This window comes from Sminthopsis crassicaudata, chromosome 2 (assembly GCF_048593235.1).
Source record: "Sminthopsis crassicaudata isolate SCR6 chromosome 2, ASM4859323v1, whole genome shotgun sequence".
Classification (NCBI taxonomy): domain Eukaryota; kingdom Metazoa; phylum Chordata; class Mammalia; order Dasyuromorphia; family Dasyuridae; genus Sminthopsis; species Sminthopsis crassicaudata.
Genome location: NC_133618.1, coordinates 235,864,041 through 235,884,282, shown reverse-complemented (window position 1 = coordinate 235,884,282; position 20,242 = coordinate 235,864,041). Strand labels below are relative to the sequence as shown.

The 20,242-nt window shown below is 38.3% G+C and overlaps 1 protein-coding gene across 1 annotated transcript in view; it reads right to left on the bottom strand.

The window, feature by feature from the left end:
- Window positions 1-867: 867 nt before the first annotated feature.
- Window positions 868-20,242, bottom strand: part of BCAS4 (breast carcinoma amplified sequence 4) — a 66,814-nt gene continuing 47,439 nt past the window's right edge. The window contains exon 5 of the mRNA XM_074288592.1: window positions 868-1,342. Within this exon, the coding sequence (XP_074144693.1) occupies window positions 1,238-1,342 (105 nt within the window). The 3' untranslated portion in view covers window positions 868-1,237. The remainder of the gene's footprint in view (window positions 1,343-20,242) is intronic.

The window sequence follows — 20,242 nt, the reverse complement described above, 5'->3', positions numbered from 1 at the left end:
CAAACAATTGGGCCAGCACAGGATAGTGGGAAGGGCCATTTTCCAAGCATATTCTTATAGAGTATTGGCCAATCGGTAATTAGCCTCAAGTGCTCTATTGTCTTATCCCAGTGCATTGACTCAAACGTTTCAGCCCTTCACACTGTGGAGAGGCACACAGTGACAACCATCATGAATATCAAGGACAGTTCACTTGGGATGGGTCAGCTTTAATATGATGACAGGAATAATTTTCTAAGAAACAAATACCGTGTTTCCCTGATAATAAGACCTATCCTGAAAATAAGACACCCACATACTCTTTAATATTCCGCTAAAATAAGCCCTCCCCCGAAAATAAGCCCTATCGAACTTACTATGAAAACGGTCATCATGGTGATCCCCTGCGCTATATGCTGCGTAGCGGTACCTTCAGTAAGCAGCGCCGCCCTCCCCTCCCGGGTGAAACGCACGTCGCGCTCCGAGCTGCATCCAATCAGAGCTGCAGCAGTGAGCGCGTCATCCTCTTCTTCCCTGGTGATTTGCTTGCTGGCGCTACTGAGAGCAGTGCCGCGGAGTAGAGCTGAGACAGGACCATCTAAAAACTCGGTAAGTTCAGTAAGCGATGGAGAATAAAATAAGCACTCAGGGGGCATGATGGAGGCTAAAAGGGGCATGATGGAGGCTAAAATAGGCATGATGGAGGCTAAAATGGGCATGATGGAGGATAAAAGGGGCATGATGGAGGATAAAATAAGCCCTCCCCTGAAAATAAGCCCTCTGGTGTTTTTTAGTCCCAAAAAAATAATAAGACAGTGTCTTATTATCGGGGAAACACGGTATACAAAGAAAATAGCCAACATTTATTGTTCTTAAAACTAAACAGGGCCAGGTGTTTGATGCTTTTTATTGAGTTCAGAAATAAAAAGAAAAGTAAATTGACCTCCAGGCTTCCACAGTAAAGAAGCCAAGGCTGTGACTTTTATTTATTGATCACCACTGAGTAGAAAAGAAAACCATGCATATATATTGGCAATATCCAAACAGTGTGCACATTAACATTCAAAAGTCTATCTGGCTAATCTTGAACTAATGGGCACAGATAGAGTGCATTTCACACAAAATCTTTTATAAAAAAGTTGAAATTTTTTTCTTAAAAAGCCAAGCTTGTTAAATATATGATATTTCATTCTCCACCTTCAGGAATCAAAAGATTGAAACAGCATCTCTGGAAAAGCTTCAAGGGAGTGGACATCCACTATGGTGTTGGACACTTTGTTCCAGGCATCTCTATGGGAAAGTAGTCTTCAGTTCTGTAGAGTGTGGGCAATTCATACATCTGTGGAACTGGTGCAGACTGTTTCTGAAATTAAAAGAACAACTTTTCAAAGTGGTTATGTGAGAAGAGGGACTTAGCTAAATACTATACCACTGGACATTATAGACTTCATTATTATGGAATCATATAATAAATAAATGACTTGTAACTCAATAAATGACTTGTAACTGGTTGAAGCTTTTGAAAATGTTTCTTATTCTGCCTGTATTTTTTGTCACCAATTGATACAAGATCTCAATTGCCCTAGTCTTAACCCTTCTATCATTATCCAAATGGCTAACTGAGCCATTTTTGGAAAAACCCGATCTTACCATGGTCCTTAATGCTCTTATATGCCAAATAATATAAATCACTTTGTTCTGTGTTGTAGGAGAAGTACATGATCCAAAATTGCCATCATTGTTTATTTCCAGGGTTCCTGTCTTTCCCAGAAGACCAATGCTGGGCAGCAGTTGCTTACTCATTTTACTTTGGGGAGAAGGAGGAAAATCTCAGTCTCTTGTTTTTCTATTCCACATCTAGAAAAACTAGTATGATGGCAACTCCCCATGGTCAAAGATGCCTTCTAATAAAGTATTCAGAGCCTTGTACTAGACCTTATCCTATTTAAAAGCCTTATGAAGAACTTAAAGGCATCATCAAAGGATCACAGAATTTCAGAGCTAGAACGGATCTCAAAGGTCATTTATTACGATCTCATTACCTGAAGAAGTCTCTCTATAACATCACTAATAAGGTGATATCCTTCATTGTCACTCACTCTACCTCATGATATAGCTTATTCTATTGAAAGAGACCTATGCTTATAATGAAATTGTCTTTACTATCAAGCTGAAATCTCCCTTCAGTTCCAAAGCAAGGGGTTCTGCTTTTTTGGGGAAAGCCTACTTCCTTTCACCTTGAACAAGTCTCTTTCCTGGGCTCAATTTCTTCTGTAAAAGGAGGGAATTGGAAGAATGTAATTACCTTTGGAAGGCTTAAAAACTCTGATCAGTGTAATTGTTGTTTTTGTTGCTGTTGAACTTTTCTGTCATGTCCAACCCTTTTTGATTCCATTTGAGGTTTTCTTGGAAAGGATCCTGGAGTGCTTTGCCTTTTCCTTCTCCAACTTATTTTCACAGATGAGGAACTAAAGCAAATGGGATTAAGTGACTTGCCCAGGATGATATAACTATTATGTATCTAAAACTGGATTTGAATTCATGAAGAGAATTTTCCTGATTCCAAACACAGGGCTCTATCCAATGTACCATTTAACCAATCAGAAGCCCAATGATAAAGCATGCCAGTAACCTCTTGACAGATTGGTGATGGGATCAAAATGCAAAATTAACAGATTTTTGCGCATGGCCAAGTTTTTTCCCTCTTTACTATGCATATTTGTGGCAAGAGTTTTGTTTTTTTTTCTTGTCTGAAATAGAGGGTGGGATGGGAGTGAGGAAGGGAGAAAAAAATAAATGCTTTTATTTTTTAAAAAAAAGTTTAAGTGAGGGAATTGGACTATATGATCTCTATAGTTCCTTCTCATTTTAAATCCTTTGATTTTCTACTTTACTTGGTTGCCTAAGCTATAAAATTAAGGTATAAAAAAGGTTTTCATAGGGAAAGACATTTGTAAGGAGCAAATGAAATAATGTGACCCCTGACTCATAAGTTTGATGGTCTTACGAAGAACAGCCCTTTGTGTCTATAGGAAGATGTAAATTCTGATAGGCTGAGAGATCTCTGAGTCCATAACATGCATATATATGTAGGAAGAAATTACTTACTGATTGCAGAATAGAGAAGCAGGAATGCAGAGAAGCCCCCAGAACTATAAGTTCCTGAGAAAGAGCACTCCCACCATGTCCTTTGATTCCTAGTACCTGTACCAGAGATTGCTAAGTGAGATAGATCATTCTCTCTGCAGCTGAACTGAGCTACAATTTTATCACATTTTCAGATTTTAGAGCACTTTGACTTTTATTATGCTCCATCACCTACATAAATATGAATTATTTCCCCATTACTATTTTGTTTTCTTTGATCGATATTTTTGCTTGCCATGTGTGATTGTCTTTTATCTAATAAAAAGTTGGTAGGAAAGAGCCAAACAGGCAGAGATTAAGCTGTTACCCTCCAGGTCTAGGGCAGGACTATTTCCTTCCCTCAATCTAATAATAAAAGAAAATAGTTTTTATCCTAAACTTTACAAAAGGGGGTTTCAAAAAACTAGATAGTTTATTACAATTGATGGTATAAGCTTATTCTGGTATTTTTTGAAGAGAGAAGAGTGTAGGAGTGATTGCCCAGTTACAGCTATCTTTCTACTCTCCAGAGTTGAAACTCTAGTATCCCTGAGACATGGGATGACTCATTCCAGATCTATCTAAAAATCAGTGCTATAAGCATAATAGCTCTGGTCCTTATATTCCATTGCATTTTTTGTTACTAATATATAAACCAACTACTATAATCATAAGGTGCTATGAAATTGGAGATTTGAGCTGGTACTTTGTTGAACTTAATATTTAAAAAATAATATAATTATAAGACTACTGATTATCATTGGAAATCCTGCAACCAGCCATACTACTTAGATTTTAGTGAGGCCAGTCATGAATCACCTATTATACACTTACACAGGAAATGGCCCATGTATCCAACCCAGCAGTCCTACCTGATCAGGAAGCAGTATTCTGACCTGCTCATTGCCACAGCTAAACACCAGCAGTCCTCTCTTCCCCAGAGCTGTTGCACTCTAGAGATCAGCTGCAGTCGATTCTAGATTGCCTTTATAACCTTGTAAGGTCTAAAATCACTAGATGCTAGAGTCAAACAATGGGGAAATACCCAAGGGCTCAGATCCACAACTGGTCATTCTTACCCCAGAAATGGGTCTTTAGAAAAGCCAGATTTTCCCCATCAAACTTCATAGACTAAACAAGCCAATCCTGAGCTAAAAAAGTGTAGTGATAGTCTTAACTCTGTCTCTAATTCCTTCTATAACTAACCCCCATTTTCTCTTTTCTGATGGAATCTTCTTGTGGACTTAAACCACACAAACTACCACCTCCAGAATGCTTGCTTCATGGTAACATTAGCTTATATTTTGTTAACTCACATAATGGCAAACTTATGGCTTGCCAGTCTCTTTGAATCCATTATCTGATTGGATATAATAGAAACTTTCCCCTATCCAGAATCAAATAGAACCTTTTAGCAACATATTTTCTATTTTCTTCAAAAGCTGCTTATGTGTTTATCTTTTCCTATTACACTGTAAGCTTCACAGGGGAAGAAGTAATGTCATAACTGAAACTTGTAACTTCCCTAAAATTTAGCACAATGGCCTTCATCCAGTCGGTGCCTAATAAATATTCAAGAAAATAAAAAAATAAAGATAATAAATAAAAAGAGTAATGTAAGAAAGGAATATTAATAAAAAGATAAAAGTATCATTAGATAAGCTACTTTCAGACTTTGAGCTTGTTGGGTTCCCCTCCCTCCCCGCCCAGGCAATGTTTTCAGGTGCCAGGGAAACAAAAATAGGTCTTCCTCTCAAGAAACTTACAGTCTATCAAAAAGACAAAATTAGATGATCTTTAAGAGCTCTTCCATGTGTAATGATTGATAGCCTTCTGGGAAGCCAGGAGAAGCCATTGCCTGAGTTGAGGGTGAACCCAGTAGATGGTGGAAGAAGCAGAAAGTAACATAATAACAGCAGAATATGGTAGAGCCTCTTGGGTTGATTACACTAAAAGAGATGAGGAACAAACAAATTCATTTCAAATAGGGACACTCCGAGGTTTGAGCTACATTTAATGTAAATCCACATCCTAGAATACCTAGCACAAGTACCATTCTCTGTTTTCTAGATGATAAAGCAAAAACTCAAAAAGGTTAAATAAGCCATATCCAGTCACTTGGTGAGCCCTTGGAAGCACTGTGATTTGAATTAAAAAGCCAGTGTTCTTCCTACTTTACAAAGATTGTCTCTCCAATGTGGTTGCTTGATAAATGCTTCAGAATTGATGGGGGTCCCTGAAAAACTCTACTTATTTCTCCTATGTCTTATTCTACAACTTGATAAAAGGACAATATCTCAGGTCTGAACTGTCCCAGAATCCCAGTAATTCTTCACCATCCAAACAGCTAGCACTGAGCTAAATACAGAGGAAAGGTAGAAACTCAAATTGAGAATGATACAAGTCAAAGGCAGCATTAGACAATGGAAGAAATTCTGGCCCTAGACTCAAAGGACCTGGGTTCAAATCCTGTATAAGAGCCTTCTTTCTCCTATAACTTTAGGCAAATCACTTAGCCAATCATATCTATAAAAATAACAAGATTGGATTAAATGGCCTCTGAGGTTCCTTAGGGTTTTAGATCTGCTATCTTGTGGGAGGACCAGGTTTTCACAGTGGCCTGCTCTTACTCTAGCACATAAGGCCTTTTCCTAACAACAAAAAGAATGGCTGGAGCACAGCTAGAAACAAAAAAGCCCATCAATACCATATGAACGGGAACACAGAAGAGATAGAACTGTGTCCAACAAATAGGTCACTTTACAAAGAGTAACAAGTTATTGGGGAACTGAGAACATAAGAAAGTATATTCTTGAACCATACCACTGTGTTTCATGTAGCCTGAGATTCTACTTCTGATTGTTCTCTAAGGAAAGAATCATCAGGGAAGGATCCTGTTGAGTTTCTGTCCTCCAGTGATTTTTTCCCCAGTGTCATATCCTTGTTGGATTGGGTATTTTTTTTTTAACATCCCTGTCACTCTCCAATAATCTCCTCTGACACCCATATGTCCCCTTGTAACACATAAGCACAATAAACAAATTAACACTTGACTATGCCTGCAAATGGCTTCCTGATTTTGCATTTAGTTGCAACTTCTTTATTGAGTAATAAGAGTCATGCTTTAATTGGATATCTTCTGAAATCTATTGGTCACTGATTAGTCTTTTCACATTTTTTTCTATATTAAAATGTATACTGTATAAATTTTTCCTAGTTCTGCTTACTTTACTTTGTTTCAGTTCATACAAATCTATTCTACCCAAGTTTCTTTTAATTCTTTACATACATCATTTCTTAATGTACAAAAAATATTTCATTTCACATAATAAAATTTGTTCAGCCATTCCCCAGTCAATGAATCTTCACATTGCTTATAATTCATTGTTGTTATAAATATTTGTGTATACATGGGACCCTTCCATCTGCTTCTAACTTCCTTGTGATATATTCCTAGTACTCATGTAACAGGATGGTGTCCTTTTTAGTAAAATTTCACATTAATTCCAGATCTGCTGGACCACTGACAGCTCTACCTATAGTAGAATGTTCCTTTCTTTGTTCTTATCTCCTCACAGCTTCTTTAATATTTACCATTTTCATCTGCAGACATCTTTGTCAGTTAATAAGGGTAAGATGAAAATAGAAAATGGTTTTAATTTATAGTTTTCTTATTTTTAGTGATTTGGAGTATTCTTTCATATGATTGTTGATAGTATGTATTTCTTCTTCTGAAAACTGACTGTTCGACCACTTATCTTTGGACACTTATTATGAAAAAATAAAGAGTTTATTTAAACTCTTCTTAATCTGTTTCTATTACCCATACTGCACCACCACAAGTGTATTCCCCACTGTGTTAAGTGGGATGAAAGCTTGTACTTTAGTCCTTCAATGGATCTGCAATCTTATTAATGTCATATATCCCCTCCAAAAGCATAAACCTTAATTCATCCATGTTTCCTCAACCTGTATAATTCTTGTCCATTTCTTCTCAAGAAATTCTCCTCAGGGGATGTTGGAAGCTTTCTTGTAGGTAGTAAATATCTCATGAATACCTGTGTAACACTATTTTCCCTAATTCTTATTATAAGACAGTTCACCTCTTTTTCCAATCATACAGATGCTAAGTGATTCCATTAATATGCTGCAGCCCTTGGGGCAGCTGGGTGGTGAAGTGGATAGAGCACCAGCCCTGAATTCAGGAGGACCCAGAGTTCAAATCTGGTCTCCGACACTTTAACACTTCCTAGCTGTGTGACCCTGGGCAAGTCACTTAACCCCAGCCTCAGGGGAAAAAAAAAATGCTGCAGCCTTCTTCTGTTCACCATACATTTCTCCATTGCCTATCTATCTTCTTTATTCCCACTGATCATATTCTGGACACCTGAAATTCTAAGTTTTCAGAGACTGTAGTATTTTGTGATTTGTTCCCAGATAACATCACCAGAAAAATAATGATGGTTTTAAAAATTAATATTAATTTCAGATAGGATTATTGAAAGTGCCACACAATTTCCCAAATGCAATTCAGTCAATAAACATTTAAGTACCCACTGTATGTTGATATTACACTAAGTCCCTCCTTTTGATGATTTATAACTTCTCACTGTCTAAATATGATGTCTAAAATTAAACACAAAGTTCTAGAACAAACTGTGGGTCATGACCCCATATGGGCCTGCATAACTGAAAACAGGGATCACAAAACATTTAGTAAAAGATTTCTGAACACAAAGACCAAAAATTAATTCAAAATCAAACAAGTAATGAATCCAAGGTGCAGCATTCACACAACTTCCCTGCAGCCTTAGTTCTGAACACACAATATGTGCATTTTGTACTGTGTATGCACAAATGTTGCCAGAAATACCTTAGCTCAGATTCAAGACAGGTTCATATAAAAAATTTCTCAAGGGGAAAAAGGATCATAAATGGAAAAAGTTTAAGAAGCCCTGCTATAAAGATGATATGATTAGGACAAAGCACTGAAGGATTATGCTCCTCTTAATGCATCCTAAAAATATCATTAGCATTCTAATCTGTGTAGTGACCACAAGGAGCCACACAAACCTACACCCAAAGCCAAATAGGAATAGAAGCAGTAGTATACTGGTCAGCATTTAATAACTGATTCTCAAAAGTGTGTGTGTGTGTGTGTGTGTGTGAAGGTAGATTGTTAGGTTCTTACTAAGTGCTAATGAGATAATGAGATTTATTAGGTTCTTACTAAGTGCTAAGTCGGTACTTAACAATTCTCCAGTTACGGCCTTTAAGGGGAATTTTACCCCTTTGAGTTTCTGGGGAGGAGCTTACATGTTTAAGAGGAGCAAGTTCAATGGTTGAAGTATTTCTCCCACAAGCCCCTGAGTTATTCCACGCCCATTCTCTGGGAGGATAAAAGAAGAAGTTAGAGTCTGGAAAGTCAGTTTTGGATTGGGTCAAGGAAAAGACACCCCATGGATTCGCAAGCCCAGCAATCCCAGCAATCCCATACTTTTGGAGGGGAAGAAGAGGACAGAGAAAAAGATTCAGAGAAAAGAAACCTCCTCCCAAAGAAGGATTACAACTGAGAGACAATCAGAACTTGACAGTAGATAGTTAGCAAAACAATAAATCAAGCCCTGATTTGTAGCATTTCTGATTTCCAAGATATAAATTCTCACATGAATATTTAACAACCAGCTCTCTGAAACCAGTTTGAACTGCATCCCTGAAAAAAAATCGCAAGACCATAATGACCCTACATGACCTCAACTCATACTGTTTTGGCTCTCCCATAGAGATTACTTAGTCCAAGGGAGTTCACTCCAATTTTTTAATCGATCAATTAATAATCAATAAGCATTTGTGAAGTGCCCGCCATATTCCAGGCTCTTTCTAGGCCAGATGTTGAGGACTCAAGACAAGTAGACTACACAATTTTTGGAACCAAAGTAGCTAGTCTAAGATCACCAGTCATCAGAATTCTTATTCTATCTTCAACAATATTGCCTTTCCTATCTAGAGCCTAACAGGACTGAATGCAGCTCAGATTCAGCTGCCACACCTGCAAACTTGTCCCAGCCTCCCCTTTCCTAACCTATTATGTCAGGATAGGGTGTGGCTATTCTGCCTCCCACAGCATGGCCTCAACCATTGAACTCAGTGTGGGAACATGGCCACCTCCTCTGGGCACCAATCCCACATATTACAGCAGAAAATGAGGCACATGAGGGGGCTCTTTGTTCTATAGCTACTCTCAGAAGTACCTTCCTCCTACTTCACATGGAGAGACCTTGTCACTATCTCCTATCACTGAACCAAAGCCTAGTGATTCTTTCCCATGCTATACCTATTATGATCCAGGGGCAACTTATGAAGCTTCTATCTGACTATCTAATCCAATATCCTCATTTGGTTTTATTATTTTTATTGATAAGTCCAGTTTTATTACCTATAAGAACAAAGCACTTCAAACTTTCTATTTCATTAGTAAAAAGATTGCAAGAAGAAGTTAAAACACCCATATTTTATAGCTAAGAAAGCTAATGTCCACAGCAAGTAAAACTGCTGAGATCACTTGGATAGAGGGGTAGCCCAGATAGGATTCAAACCCAATTCTTCTGATTCCAGATCACAAATCATGTAGTCATTTAGCACCCTTCATTTTGGAACAATGAGAAAAAACACTTAACTTGAAATTAAGAGATGCAGGGAGATTAAAGTCTTAACTTTGCCACTTACTATGTATCTATGACAAGTCAATTAATTTGTTTGAACTTCAGTTCCCTGCTTTTCAGAACAAAAATAATAACATAAGATCGATGGGTTTGAAGGCAAAGGCTCAAATTTTTGCTGTGCTACTTATTACCAACATGATTATGGATAAGTCATTTAACCTCTGTGGACTACAATCTCTTCATTTGTAAAATGAAGTGATTGGACAAAATGTTCTCCAATGTTCTTTCAAATTATAGATCCTTTTATTCTGTCTTTGAACTTACTCCACGGGAATGTTGTAAGGAGTGTGCTATATATATATGTGAGTTTTTAATAGCTATGTATATTATTAATATTCCACTTTCCAGATTCCACAATTGTTCTCTGCCCAATATCCTGTTTAGAGTAATAATAATTATGATCATGCCTGACCTGGACCTAAAAAGTTAGTAGACCAATCAAGTGTATTGGGGGCTTTGCTTCTTTGCTGTACCTCTTGCCTGCATAGTCACTACTACTGCAACTCCTGGGACAAACTCTTGAGACCTGCCTGGGCAATAGCTATGCCCAGGGGCCAGGAACCTTGGAGGCCATCCCCAAGAGGAGCAACACTCCTTCCTCTGTTCAAAAATTCTACATGTTGAGTCCTGCCTAGAGGGTTAAATAGGCTGGTGACAGCTTTGCAGAATGCAATTGAGATCTCCCCTCCCCTTCTCCCACCAAGATCTTCCTGATGAGGCTCATTCTACACACAGAGAATTTCATGAACTACACATCTTAAAAGGCAGTGACTAAAAGAACAGCCAATGGGAAAAATTCATAAGTCCCTTTCTCAGTCTGGTGGAGATACCTCTAGGACAATAGGGTATTGGCAAGGGCTAGTTCCAGGGTAGTTTTTGGACATCTGAAATATCCCCTTTATAGATTTCTATTTGAAGAGCAATTCTTTTTTTTTTTCAATTAAAGCTTTTTATTTACAAAACATATGCATGGGTAATTTTTCCAACATTGACCCTTGCATAACCTTTTGTTGCAGATTTTCCCCTCCTTCCCCCTCCCCCCTCCCCCATCTGGCAGGTAGTCCAAAACATGTTAATTATGTTGAAATACATGTTAGATCTAATATGTGTATACATATTTATATAGTTATCTAGTTGCACAAGAAAAATCAGATCAAGAAGGAAGAAAAAGAAAAACAGGAAAAAAATGCAAGCAAATAACAGAGAGAGTGAGAATGCTATGTTGTGTTCCACTTTGATGAGCAATTCTTTTTTTTTTTTTAATAATAGTTTTTATTTACCAGATATTTGCATCGGTAATTTTACAATATTGACAATTGCCAAAACTTTGTTTCAATTTTTCCCCTCCTTCCCCCCCTCCCAGATGGCAGGTCGATCAATACATGTTAAATATGTTAGAGTGTAAATTAAATACAATATATGTATACATGACTAAACAATTGTTTTGCTGAACAAAAAGAATTGGACTTTGAAATAGTGTACATTTAGCCTGTGAAGGAAATCCAAAATGCAGGCAGACAAAATTAGAGGGATTGGTAATTCTATGCAGTGGTTCATAGTCATCTCCCAAAGTTCTTTTGCTGGGTGTAGCTGGTTCAGTTCATTACTGCTCTATTGGAACTGATTTGGTTCATCTCATTGTTGGAGATGGCCACGTCCATCAGAATTGATCATCATATAGTCTTGTTGTTGAAGTATACAATGATCTCCTGGTCCTGCTCATTTCACTCAGCATCAGTTCATGTAAGTCTCTCCAGGCCTTTCTGAAATCATCCTGTTGGTCATTTCTTACAGAACAATAATATTCCATAATATTCATATACCACAATTTATTCACACAATTTAAATCTCCAATTGATGGGCATCCACGTAATTTCCAGTTTCTGGCCACCACAAGGAGGGCTGCCACAAACATTCTTGCACATACAGGTCCCTTTCCCTTCTTTAAGATTTGAGGAGCAATTCTTAAAAAAAAAAAAAAAAAAAAAAGAGTGGCTTATAAGTTATTGCACTTGTAGTTTATATTATTTTTTAAAATAGACAACACAAAAAAAGTGAGGAACATCATGTAGCTGAAAGAGTATTGGCTTTGGAATCAGAAGATCTGGGCTCAAATTCTGTTACTGTGTGACACTGGGCAAATCCTCTCTCCTCTCTGGGCCCTAGTTTTCTCTAAAATTAGGGGAGGTGGTAGAGTGGTAATGATTTAATAACTTCTAGTTCAAAATCCTATGAGTCTGAAACATCAAATGTTATTTTCCTTTTTTATTAATTTTATAATTATACATTTTTGACAGTATATACGCATGAGTAATTTTTTATAACATTATCCCTTGTATTCATTTTTCCAGATTTTCCCCTCCCTCCCTCTACTCCCTCCCCTAGATGACAGGCAATCCCATACATTTTAAATGTGTTACAGTATAACCTAGATATAATATATGTGTGTAAATCCAATTTTCTTGTTGCACGTTAAGTATTGGATTCCGAAAGTATAAATAACCTGGGTAGATAGACAGTTATTCTAACAGTTTACATTCACTTCCCAGTGTTCCTTCTCTGGGTGTAGTTGTTTCTGTCCATCATTGATCAGTTGGAAGTGAGTTGGATCTTCTTTATGTTGAAGATATCCACTTCCATCAGAATGCATCTTCATACAGTATTGTTCTTGAAGTGTATAGTGATCCTCTGGTTCTGCTCATTTCACTCAGCATCAGTTCATGCAAGTCTCTCCAAACCTTTCTGAATTCATCCTGCTGGTCATTTCTTACAGAGCAATAATATTCCAAAGCCTTCATATACCATAATTTACCCAACCATTCTCCAATTGATGGACATCCATTCATCTTCCAGTTTCTAGCCACTACAAAAAGAGCTGCCACAAACATTTTGGCACATACAGGTCCCTTTCCCCTCTTTAATATTTCTTTGGGATATAAGCCCAGTAGTAGCACTGCTGGATCAAAGGGTATGCACAGTTTGATAACTCTTTGGGCATAGTTCCAGATTGCTCTCCAAAATGGCCGGATTCTTTCACAACTCCACCAACAATGTATCAGTGTCCCAGTTTTCCCACATCCCCTCCAACATTCATCATTATTTGTTCCTGTCATCTTAGCCAATCTGACAGGTGTGTAGTGGTATCTCAGAGTTGTCTTAATTGGCATCTCTCTGATCAGTAGTGATTTGGAACACTCTTTCATATGAGTGGATATAGTTTCAATTTCATTATCTGAGAATTGTCTGTTCATATCCTTTGACCATTTATCAATTGGAGAATGGTTTGATTTCTTATAAATTAGGATCAATTCTCTATATATTTTGGAAATGAGACCTTTATCAGAACCTTTAACTATAATATTAGGTTATTACTAAGTGCTAATGAGATAATAAGATATTAGGTTCTTACTAAGTGCTAAGTCGGTACTTGACAATTCTCTAGTTCCGGCCTTTCCTGGGGAAGAGCTTGCATGCTTAGGAGGAGCTAGCTCATTGGTTGAAGTAATTCTTCCCAGAAGCCCTTGCATTATCCCACACCCATTCTCTGAGAGGATAAAGAGGGCAGCACTCCAGAGATAGAGAGTCTCTGCTCTAGACCAGGCTTGACACGGCTCTCTGCAGGAAGGGAAGTCACTTCTCTGGAGGAGAGTTAACGGCAACTGTCAGGAGACAACGGTTCTCTACAGGAAGAAGAATCTGTCGGAGAGATTTGAGTTGACACAGCAGATCTCCTCCCAGAGAGCAATCGGCAGCTTCTGGAGACAACAGCACATTACACTATAAAAATATTTTCCCAATTTGTTACTTCCCTTCTAATCTTGTTTGAATTAGTATTGTTTGTACAGAAACTTTTTAGTTTGATGTAATCAAAATCTTCTATTTTGTGATCAATAATGATCTCTAGTTCTCCTCTGGTCATAAATTCCTTCCTCCTCCACAGGTCTAAGAGGTAGACTATTTTCTGTTCCTCTAATCTATTTATGGTCTCATTCTTTATGCCTAAATCATGGACCCATTTTGATCTTATCTTGGTATATGGTGTTAAGTGTGGGTCCATATCTAATTTCTGGCATACTAATTTCCAGTTTTCCCAACAGCAAATGTTATTTTCCATAAACCATTTAGAGGAATCCAAACTTGCAAAGCTTTCTTGTACTTCAGAGAAGTATAAGGACTGAGAATATAGATTAAGAGACAGTTTGATGGATTATGATGATAACACATTTGCATAACACCTTAAATTTGCAAAATATTCTCATCTCAACAAATCTGAGAGATAGGTGATGTATTTTCATCTACATTTTACAGCTAAAGCTGAGGTAAAGGCAGTAAAAGTGACTAATCCCAGAGCTAGCCAATAGGACAGCAGAAAAGGTACAGACTCCCAGATCTGATACTTTAAATGACCCTAAGTAAACAACCTCTCACAGGTTATTTTTCTTAAATGTAAAGTAGGGGTGAGTTGGGTAAAAATACTATCCTTACAGGGTTGTTGTAAGGATCAAATAAAATAATGTATGTAAAGCACATTGTAAAGAGAAAAGAAAAAAATAAACCATATTGTAACTGATAGAATAGTAAATCAATGTCAATAATCATTAGCACTTTTAATATGATAATAATTGTCAGAGAGCTTAAGTCAGAAAAAAACATGCCTAAAACTTCAAACATGTATTATTACATGGGTCAGAGTTTCAAATCTGGGTTCTTTAAAGGTTCTTTAGTCTGGCAGTCAGTCATTGATCATTTTCAAAGCACCTACTGTGGGCCAACTGTGCTAAGTCTTGGGAATACAAAAAAGAGACCAAAAGCATTCCCTGCCCTAAAAAAAAAAAAAAAAAAAAAAAAAAAAAAAAAAAAGCAAATATGTACAAACAAGGATATATAGGAAATAATTAAGAGAGAAAAGGCACTAGAAAGAGGGATTGGGAAAGGCTTCCCAAAAATGGGATTTTTGTTGGGATTTGAAGGGACTGGAGGAAGCCACATGAGGATCAGGAAATAGAATACTCCAAACATGGGGGGACAGTCAGAGAAAATGCTCAGAGCTGAGAAATAGTTTGTTGTTTGTGGAACAGTGGAACACTGGTCACTGGATCAAGGAGTACATAGTAGAGAATAAGATATAAAAAAAACCTGGAAAGATGAGGTGAGAGGTTAGATTACAAAAGAGTTTGGAATACCAGAAGATTTTGTATATAATCCTGGAGATAATAAGGAATCACTTATAGGGAGTTTATTGGGTAATATTGTCAGTCCTCTACCTTAGAAAAATCACATTGGCATATGAATAGAGAATGGAGTGGAATGGTGAAAGAATTGAGACAAGCAGACCCTCTAGCAAGTTAATGCAATAATCTAAAAGAAGAGATGGTAAGGGTTTGCAGTAGAGTGGTGGTAGTATCACAGAGAAGGGGGGTATATTCAATATAGTTTGCAAAGGTGAAACTGGCAGGCCTTAGCAATACATTGTATATGGAACATGAGAGATAATGAGGTCATCCTCATTATCCAATTTATGCACCAAAATTACAAGCTTGGGGAACTGGGAGGATGGTATGGCCCCTTGTCAATAACAGGAAAGTTTAAAGGGTATGGAGAGGGAGGTGATTAGAGAAAAAATAATGAATTCTGTTTTGAACATGTTGAAATTTAAAATGTCTATTGGACATCCACTTTGAGATATCTAATAGGGAACTGGAGATGTGAGCTGGTGGCAACTTTGAAGCATGCAGCATGAAGATGGTAGTTGATCTATGGGAGCTAATGAGATGATCAAGTGAAGCAGTATAGCGGGAGAAGAGAAAGAGAGCTCAGAACAGAGTCCTGTGGGACACCAAAAATGACCTGGGTAACGGTATTGAAAAAAGAGACTAAGAAGTGGTCTGACATACAGGAGAAGGACTAGGAGAATGGTTTCATTTTAGAGAAAGGTTAAATTATTTACTCAGCCGAGGTCACAAAACTACCATTATAGGCAGAATCTGAATCTAGATCTTCTTGGCTATAAGTTTAGGACTGACTCTCTCTCTCTCTCTCTCTCTCTCTCTCTCTCTCTCTCTCTCTCTCTCTCTCTCTCTCTCTCTGTCTCTCTCTTTCTCTCTGTCTCTCTGTCTCTCTCTCTCTCTCTGTCTCTCTCTCTGTCTCTCTCTGTCTCTCTCTCTGTCTCTCTGTCTGTCTCTTTCTCTCTATCTCTCTGTCTCTTTCTCTATCTCTTTCTCTCTCTCTGTCTCTCTGTCTCTGTCTCTTCCTTTCTCTCTCTCTTTCTTTCTGTCTCTCTCTCTCTCTCTCTCTCTCTCTCTCTCTCTCTCTCTCTTTCTCTCTCTGTCTGTCTCTGTCTGTCTCTCTGTGTCTCTTTCTCTCTCTGTCTGTCTCTCTGTCTCTGTCTCTTTCTTTCTCTCTCTCTTTCTCTCTCTTTCTTTCTCTCTCTCTCTCTCTCTCTCTCTCTCTCTCTCTCTCTCTCTCTCTTTATTATACCCTCAATTAGTACCAATTACTATGGCCCTAGCAGCTTATCAGAAAACTCAAACCTCCTCCTAATTAAAAATATCATGTGCCCAAAGACTGTACTGGCTGTATATACAGAAAAGATAAGATTCCCAATCTAACCAAAGGAGATAATAATCAAAGTTAGTACTTATCATAATGGAAAGACTGCTGGTTCTTGAACCAGACCCTAACAAACTCAGACATAGTATAATCATCTCTTTGCTACCATACACATAATTATCTCCTTTTTCTGGGCCTCAGTTTCTTCAAACAGTAAAATGAGATGGTTGGGGTAGATGATTTCTAAGATCTCTTCCATTTCTAAATTCTTACATCCTGTGTCCAATATTTTCATAGCCAACAACTAGATAATGCCCAATAAATGGCTAATGTCCAAAAAGGAAGTGCACATTAATAGATTTTCTTGACATATATTTCTCAATCTAATGGTCTGTTTGTTTAGGGTTTCTCTAATTAAGCCCTCAGGATCATCAAGACAGTGTAGAAAATACCAATCAGCCTTGAGGACAAAAAAAAAAGAGTAAATATTAGTACAATTTACCATTTTTCTGAAGCTCCATAAAAGTCACTAAAATGTGCCAATAGTTCCTAATGGGGCCAAAAGCCATTAGTTAAATAAACAAATAAGAACAAGATCAAAGATGTCAACTAGAATTTACCCAAGTAGAAATGCTCAGTCTCAGAAACCTCTTTTAGGGCACTTTATCTTTAGGCCTCTCACCCCTTAACCAAAGTAATTTTTCAGAACTGAATTGAAATTCTCCCACAGAAGGAAGATGAGGTCCAATATCTTGTCTTTAAAGGCTATTGAATGAAAGAGTACCTCAAGTCCCTTGCCAATCATTCACTGGTCCTCCCCTGGGTGAGTTGTACTACAACAATGCTTACACTGCTTCTCAGGTCCTTCCCCTAGTAAGATAAGAGACCATCAGAACCCACCTTAATAGCCTAGTTCCCCAGACACCTAATTCTTCAAGCTCTATTCCTCTTCTGTCACAATTTCTTCCCAAAATGAATAATAAGCAAGCTCAGAAATACCATTTTGGCTCTTTTAAAGACCAAAGTCCGTGGCAGAATAGTATCAGGCAAATGGACCTACAGATGTGCCTAAGTGCAGAAAGCCTCAGCTTGAAGAGCTGTTTACCTGTTAGTAAATTAATTGATTAAATCTTCATTGGTCACGTACACCACCAGAGAATTAATAAACTCAATCCATAAGGTCTGTGTACAAGACAATTTACATTAATATGTTTTTTCTTACTCATATTTTATCCATTAGAGCCTCTTCAATATGAAGAGTCTGTAACCAAGATTGAGAAAATAACATGGGGGAAAGGAAGGGAGAGAAAAAGTGGGAGGAAAAGTGAAGAGAAGTGAAAGACAAAGGAACAAGAGACAGAAAAGAAAAAGATGTTCTCTTAAAGCAAAACAGAGAAGGAGAAAGATTGAAAAGAGAAAATAAGAGAAGGGATCACTAAAAGAAATGATAGGATTTACAGCTATAAAGTCTTGTAAGAGATTTTTCTGGCCATCTCCTCAAATCATCAAATCAGGAAACTATGAGATTAAGTGACTTGCCTAAAGTAATGCAGCTAATATGTAGTAGAACTGGAATTAAAACTCTAGGCTTCAAATCCAGTGTTCTCTATTCTACCTACACTAACTGAAAAAGGGAATCCTAAAAAGGAAATTATGAAATAAAACAGTAAGAAGAAAAATGGGAACTCAAAGAAGAAGAAAAAGAAAGAGGGCAATGAGAAGGGAATTCTTTTCTCTAAATCATATAGTGAGTGAGTTCAGAATGAGGACCAGAATCCAGGTCTGCTTCCAGTTAGATGCTGTTCATTTGGCTCATTCTTCCAATATGATACAATGTGCTACCCTCTGCACATAAAGACCTACCAACAGTCTAACATGCAATTCAAGCTCTTTTCTCTCTTGTCAGCACTGAGCCATCCACATATTCTTCCCAGTTCTCCTCATAAACAGCTGTAAGTACTCATGGTACTGAACTTCTTGGGCAGGTGCACTAGGTAAAACTGAAAAAAAGAATTTCAAGAAGAGAACAATGCAAAGAATGAACAGAATGAAAAGCAGGCTGGCTCTGAAGAACTCCATAGAATTACCTTGGTGTAATTCTGGGGATTGTCCTTTTCCTCCATTCCTATTCCCAGAAATGGAAGAAATGAGGTTCCAAAGAATGCCCTGCTTCCTCTAAGCAAAGGCCAGGACTAAAGTCAAAGGCTAGGGAAAGAATGGGAAAATACAAGGCCCTTGGCCATCCCCACCTCTAACCATGAAGCCTTGGTCTAGAATGCCCGCCTCCCTTCCCCCAGTTGGTGATGATTCTGTTGCATATTGGAAAAGGGAAAAAAGAAACAAAGACAAGGCCCTTTCCTAGATGTCTTGCTTAGTAAGACATTTGCCTAGGACCTCAAAAAATCCCCTTAAGGGGAAAAAGTGAGAACACATTAAATAGAAACAAGGCAATAAAAGAGTTAAACCCAACCTAGGGGTACAGAAGCAGTGGGGCGAGAGGTAGAGGATCACACACACACACACACACACACACACACACACTCTTACATCCCCTCACACACCCCTGTGAAGGGCCCAGCTCAGGTCAAACCAGTGGTTACCCATGGAACAGCTAATGAAGAATAAAAATAGTATGTGTATGAGTATGTGAGGGGGAGGGAGGGCTGTCGGTGGGGGAGAGAGAAGGAGGCAAGCCCACAGAACTGGCATTGCAGTAGCGTGGGGGGATGGGCTGCATTCAAATCAGGCTGCAGCTCGGGGTGACTCCTGCAGGCTGGATCTGCTGGTGAACTGAGCTACACAATGCGGAGCAACCACCAACGACAGGCCGGCCGGAGGCTCCGCAACGCCACTGCAGTCAGACTCCACCCGCCAGAGGGGACTAGAATATTCCAGGGGGGAGGGGGAGGGTAGGGGAGGCTGGGCAGGAGAGGAAGCTCCTCTTTGGTTATTGGCTGCGGAGGTCCGACTCTAGCTTTCCGGAAGACAAGTAAGCTTTCCCACAGCCAGGACCAAGCAAGACAACCGAGTGCAGTAGGAAGAGCTCAGGACTTAGAACCAGGAGACTTGGGTTCAAATGCAGACTCCACCACACTTATTTGACGCTGGGTTAAGCGCCTCATCTCTCTGAGGCTGTTTCTTTCTCTGTAAAATGAATTAATAATATTTAATCTAATGCCCTCAAAGAATTACGGTGAGAAAAGAACTTTGTTCATAAGAATTCATATTTATATAGCCTTTAAGGTTGGCAAAACACCTTTCCATGCAAGCAGTTGCACCGGGACTGGTAGAGACAAGAAGACCTGAATTCAAAATGTGTCTTTAGACACTTACTAGCTATATAACTGGGCAAGTCAATTAACTGCTATCTGACTTGGTTTCCTCGATTGTGAAAACAAGAATAATAATAGCAACTATCCCACAGAGTTATTGTGAGGATCAACTGAGATTCTATTTGCAAAGTGCTCAGCACAGTACCCGCTAGCACATTGTGGGGCACTTAAATGCTTGTACTCTCCATCTTCCCTGAGGCAGTGTTTGAACCTAAGTATTTTGATTCCAACACTACTGCACTACGCCAAATTGCCTCTTGGTCTTAAAAAAAAACTAAATAAAAGTGAGTGGTTATTAAAACTAAATGAGCCAGGGGGGAAGAAGTCTTGTTCTAGAAGGCAATTTAAGGGAAGAGTGGAGGCAGAAAAATCTTAGAAGCAAAAATGACATTTTCCACTGACGTTTTCTCCAGACTGGTAAGCCATAGTCATTCTTACAGATCCCAAAGACTGAGTTGTCCAACTGTAGCTTCTTCCTCATGCCCCAAATGGGGTACGGTACTGCCCATATGCTGACATAGTAAATCAATGCTT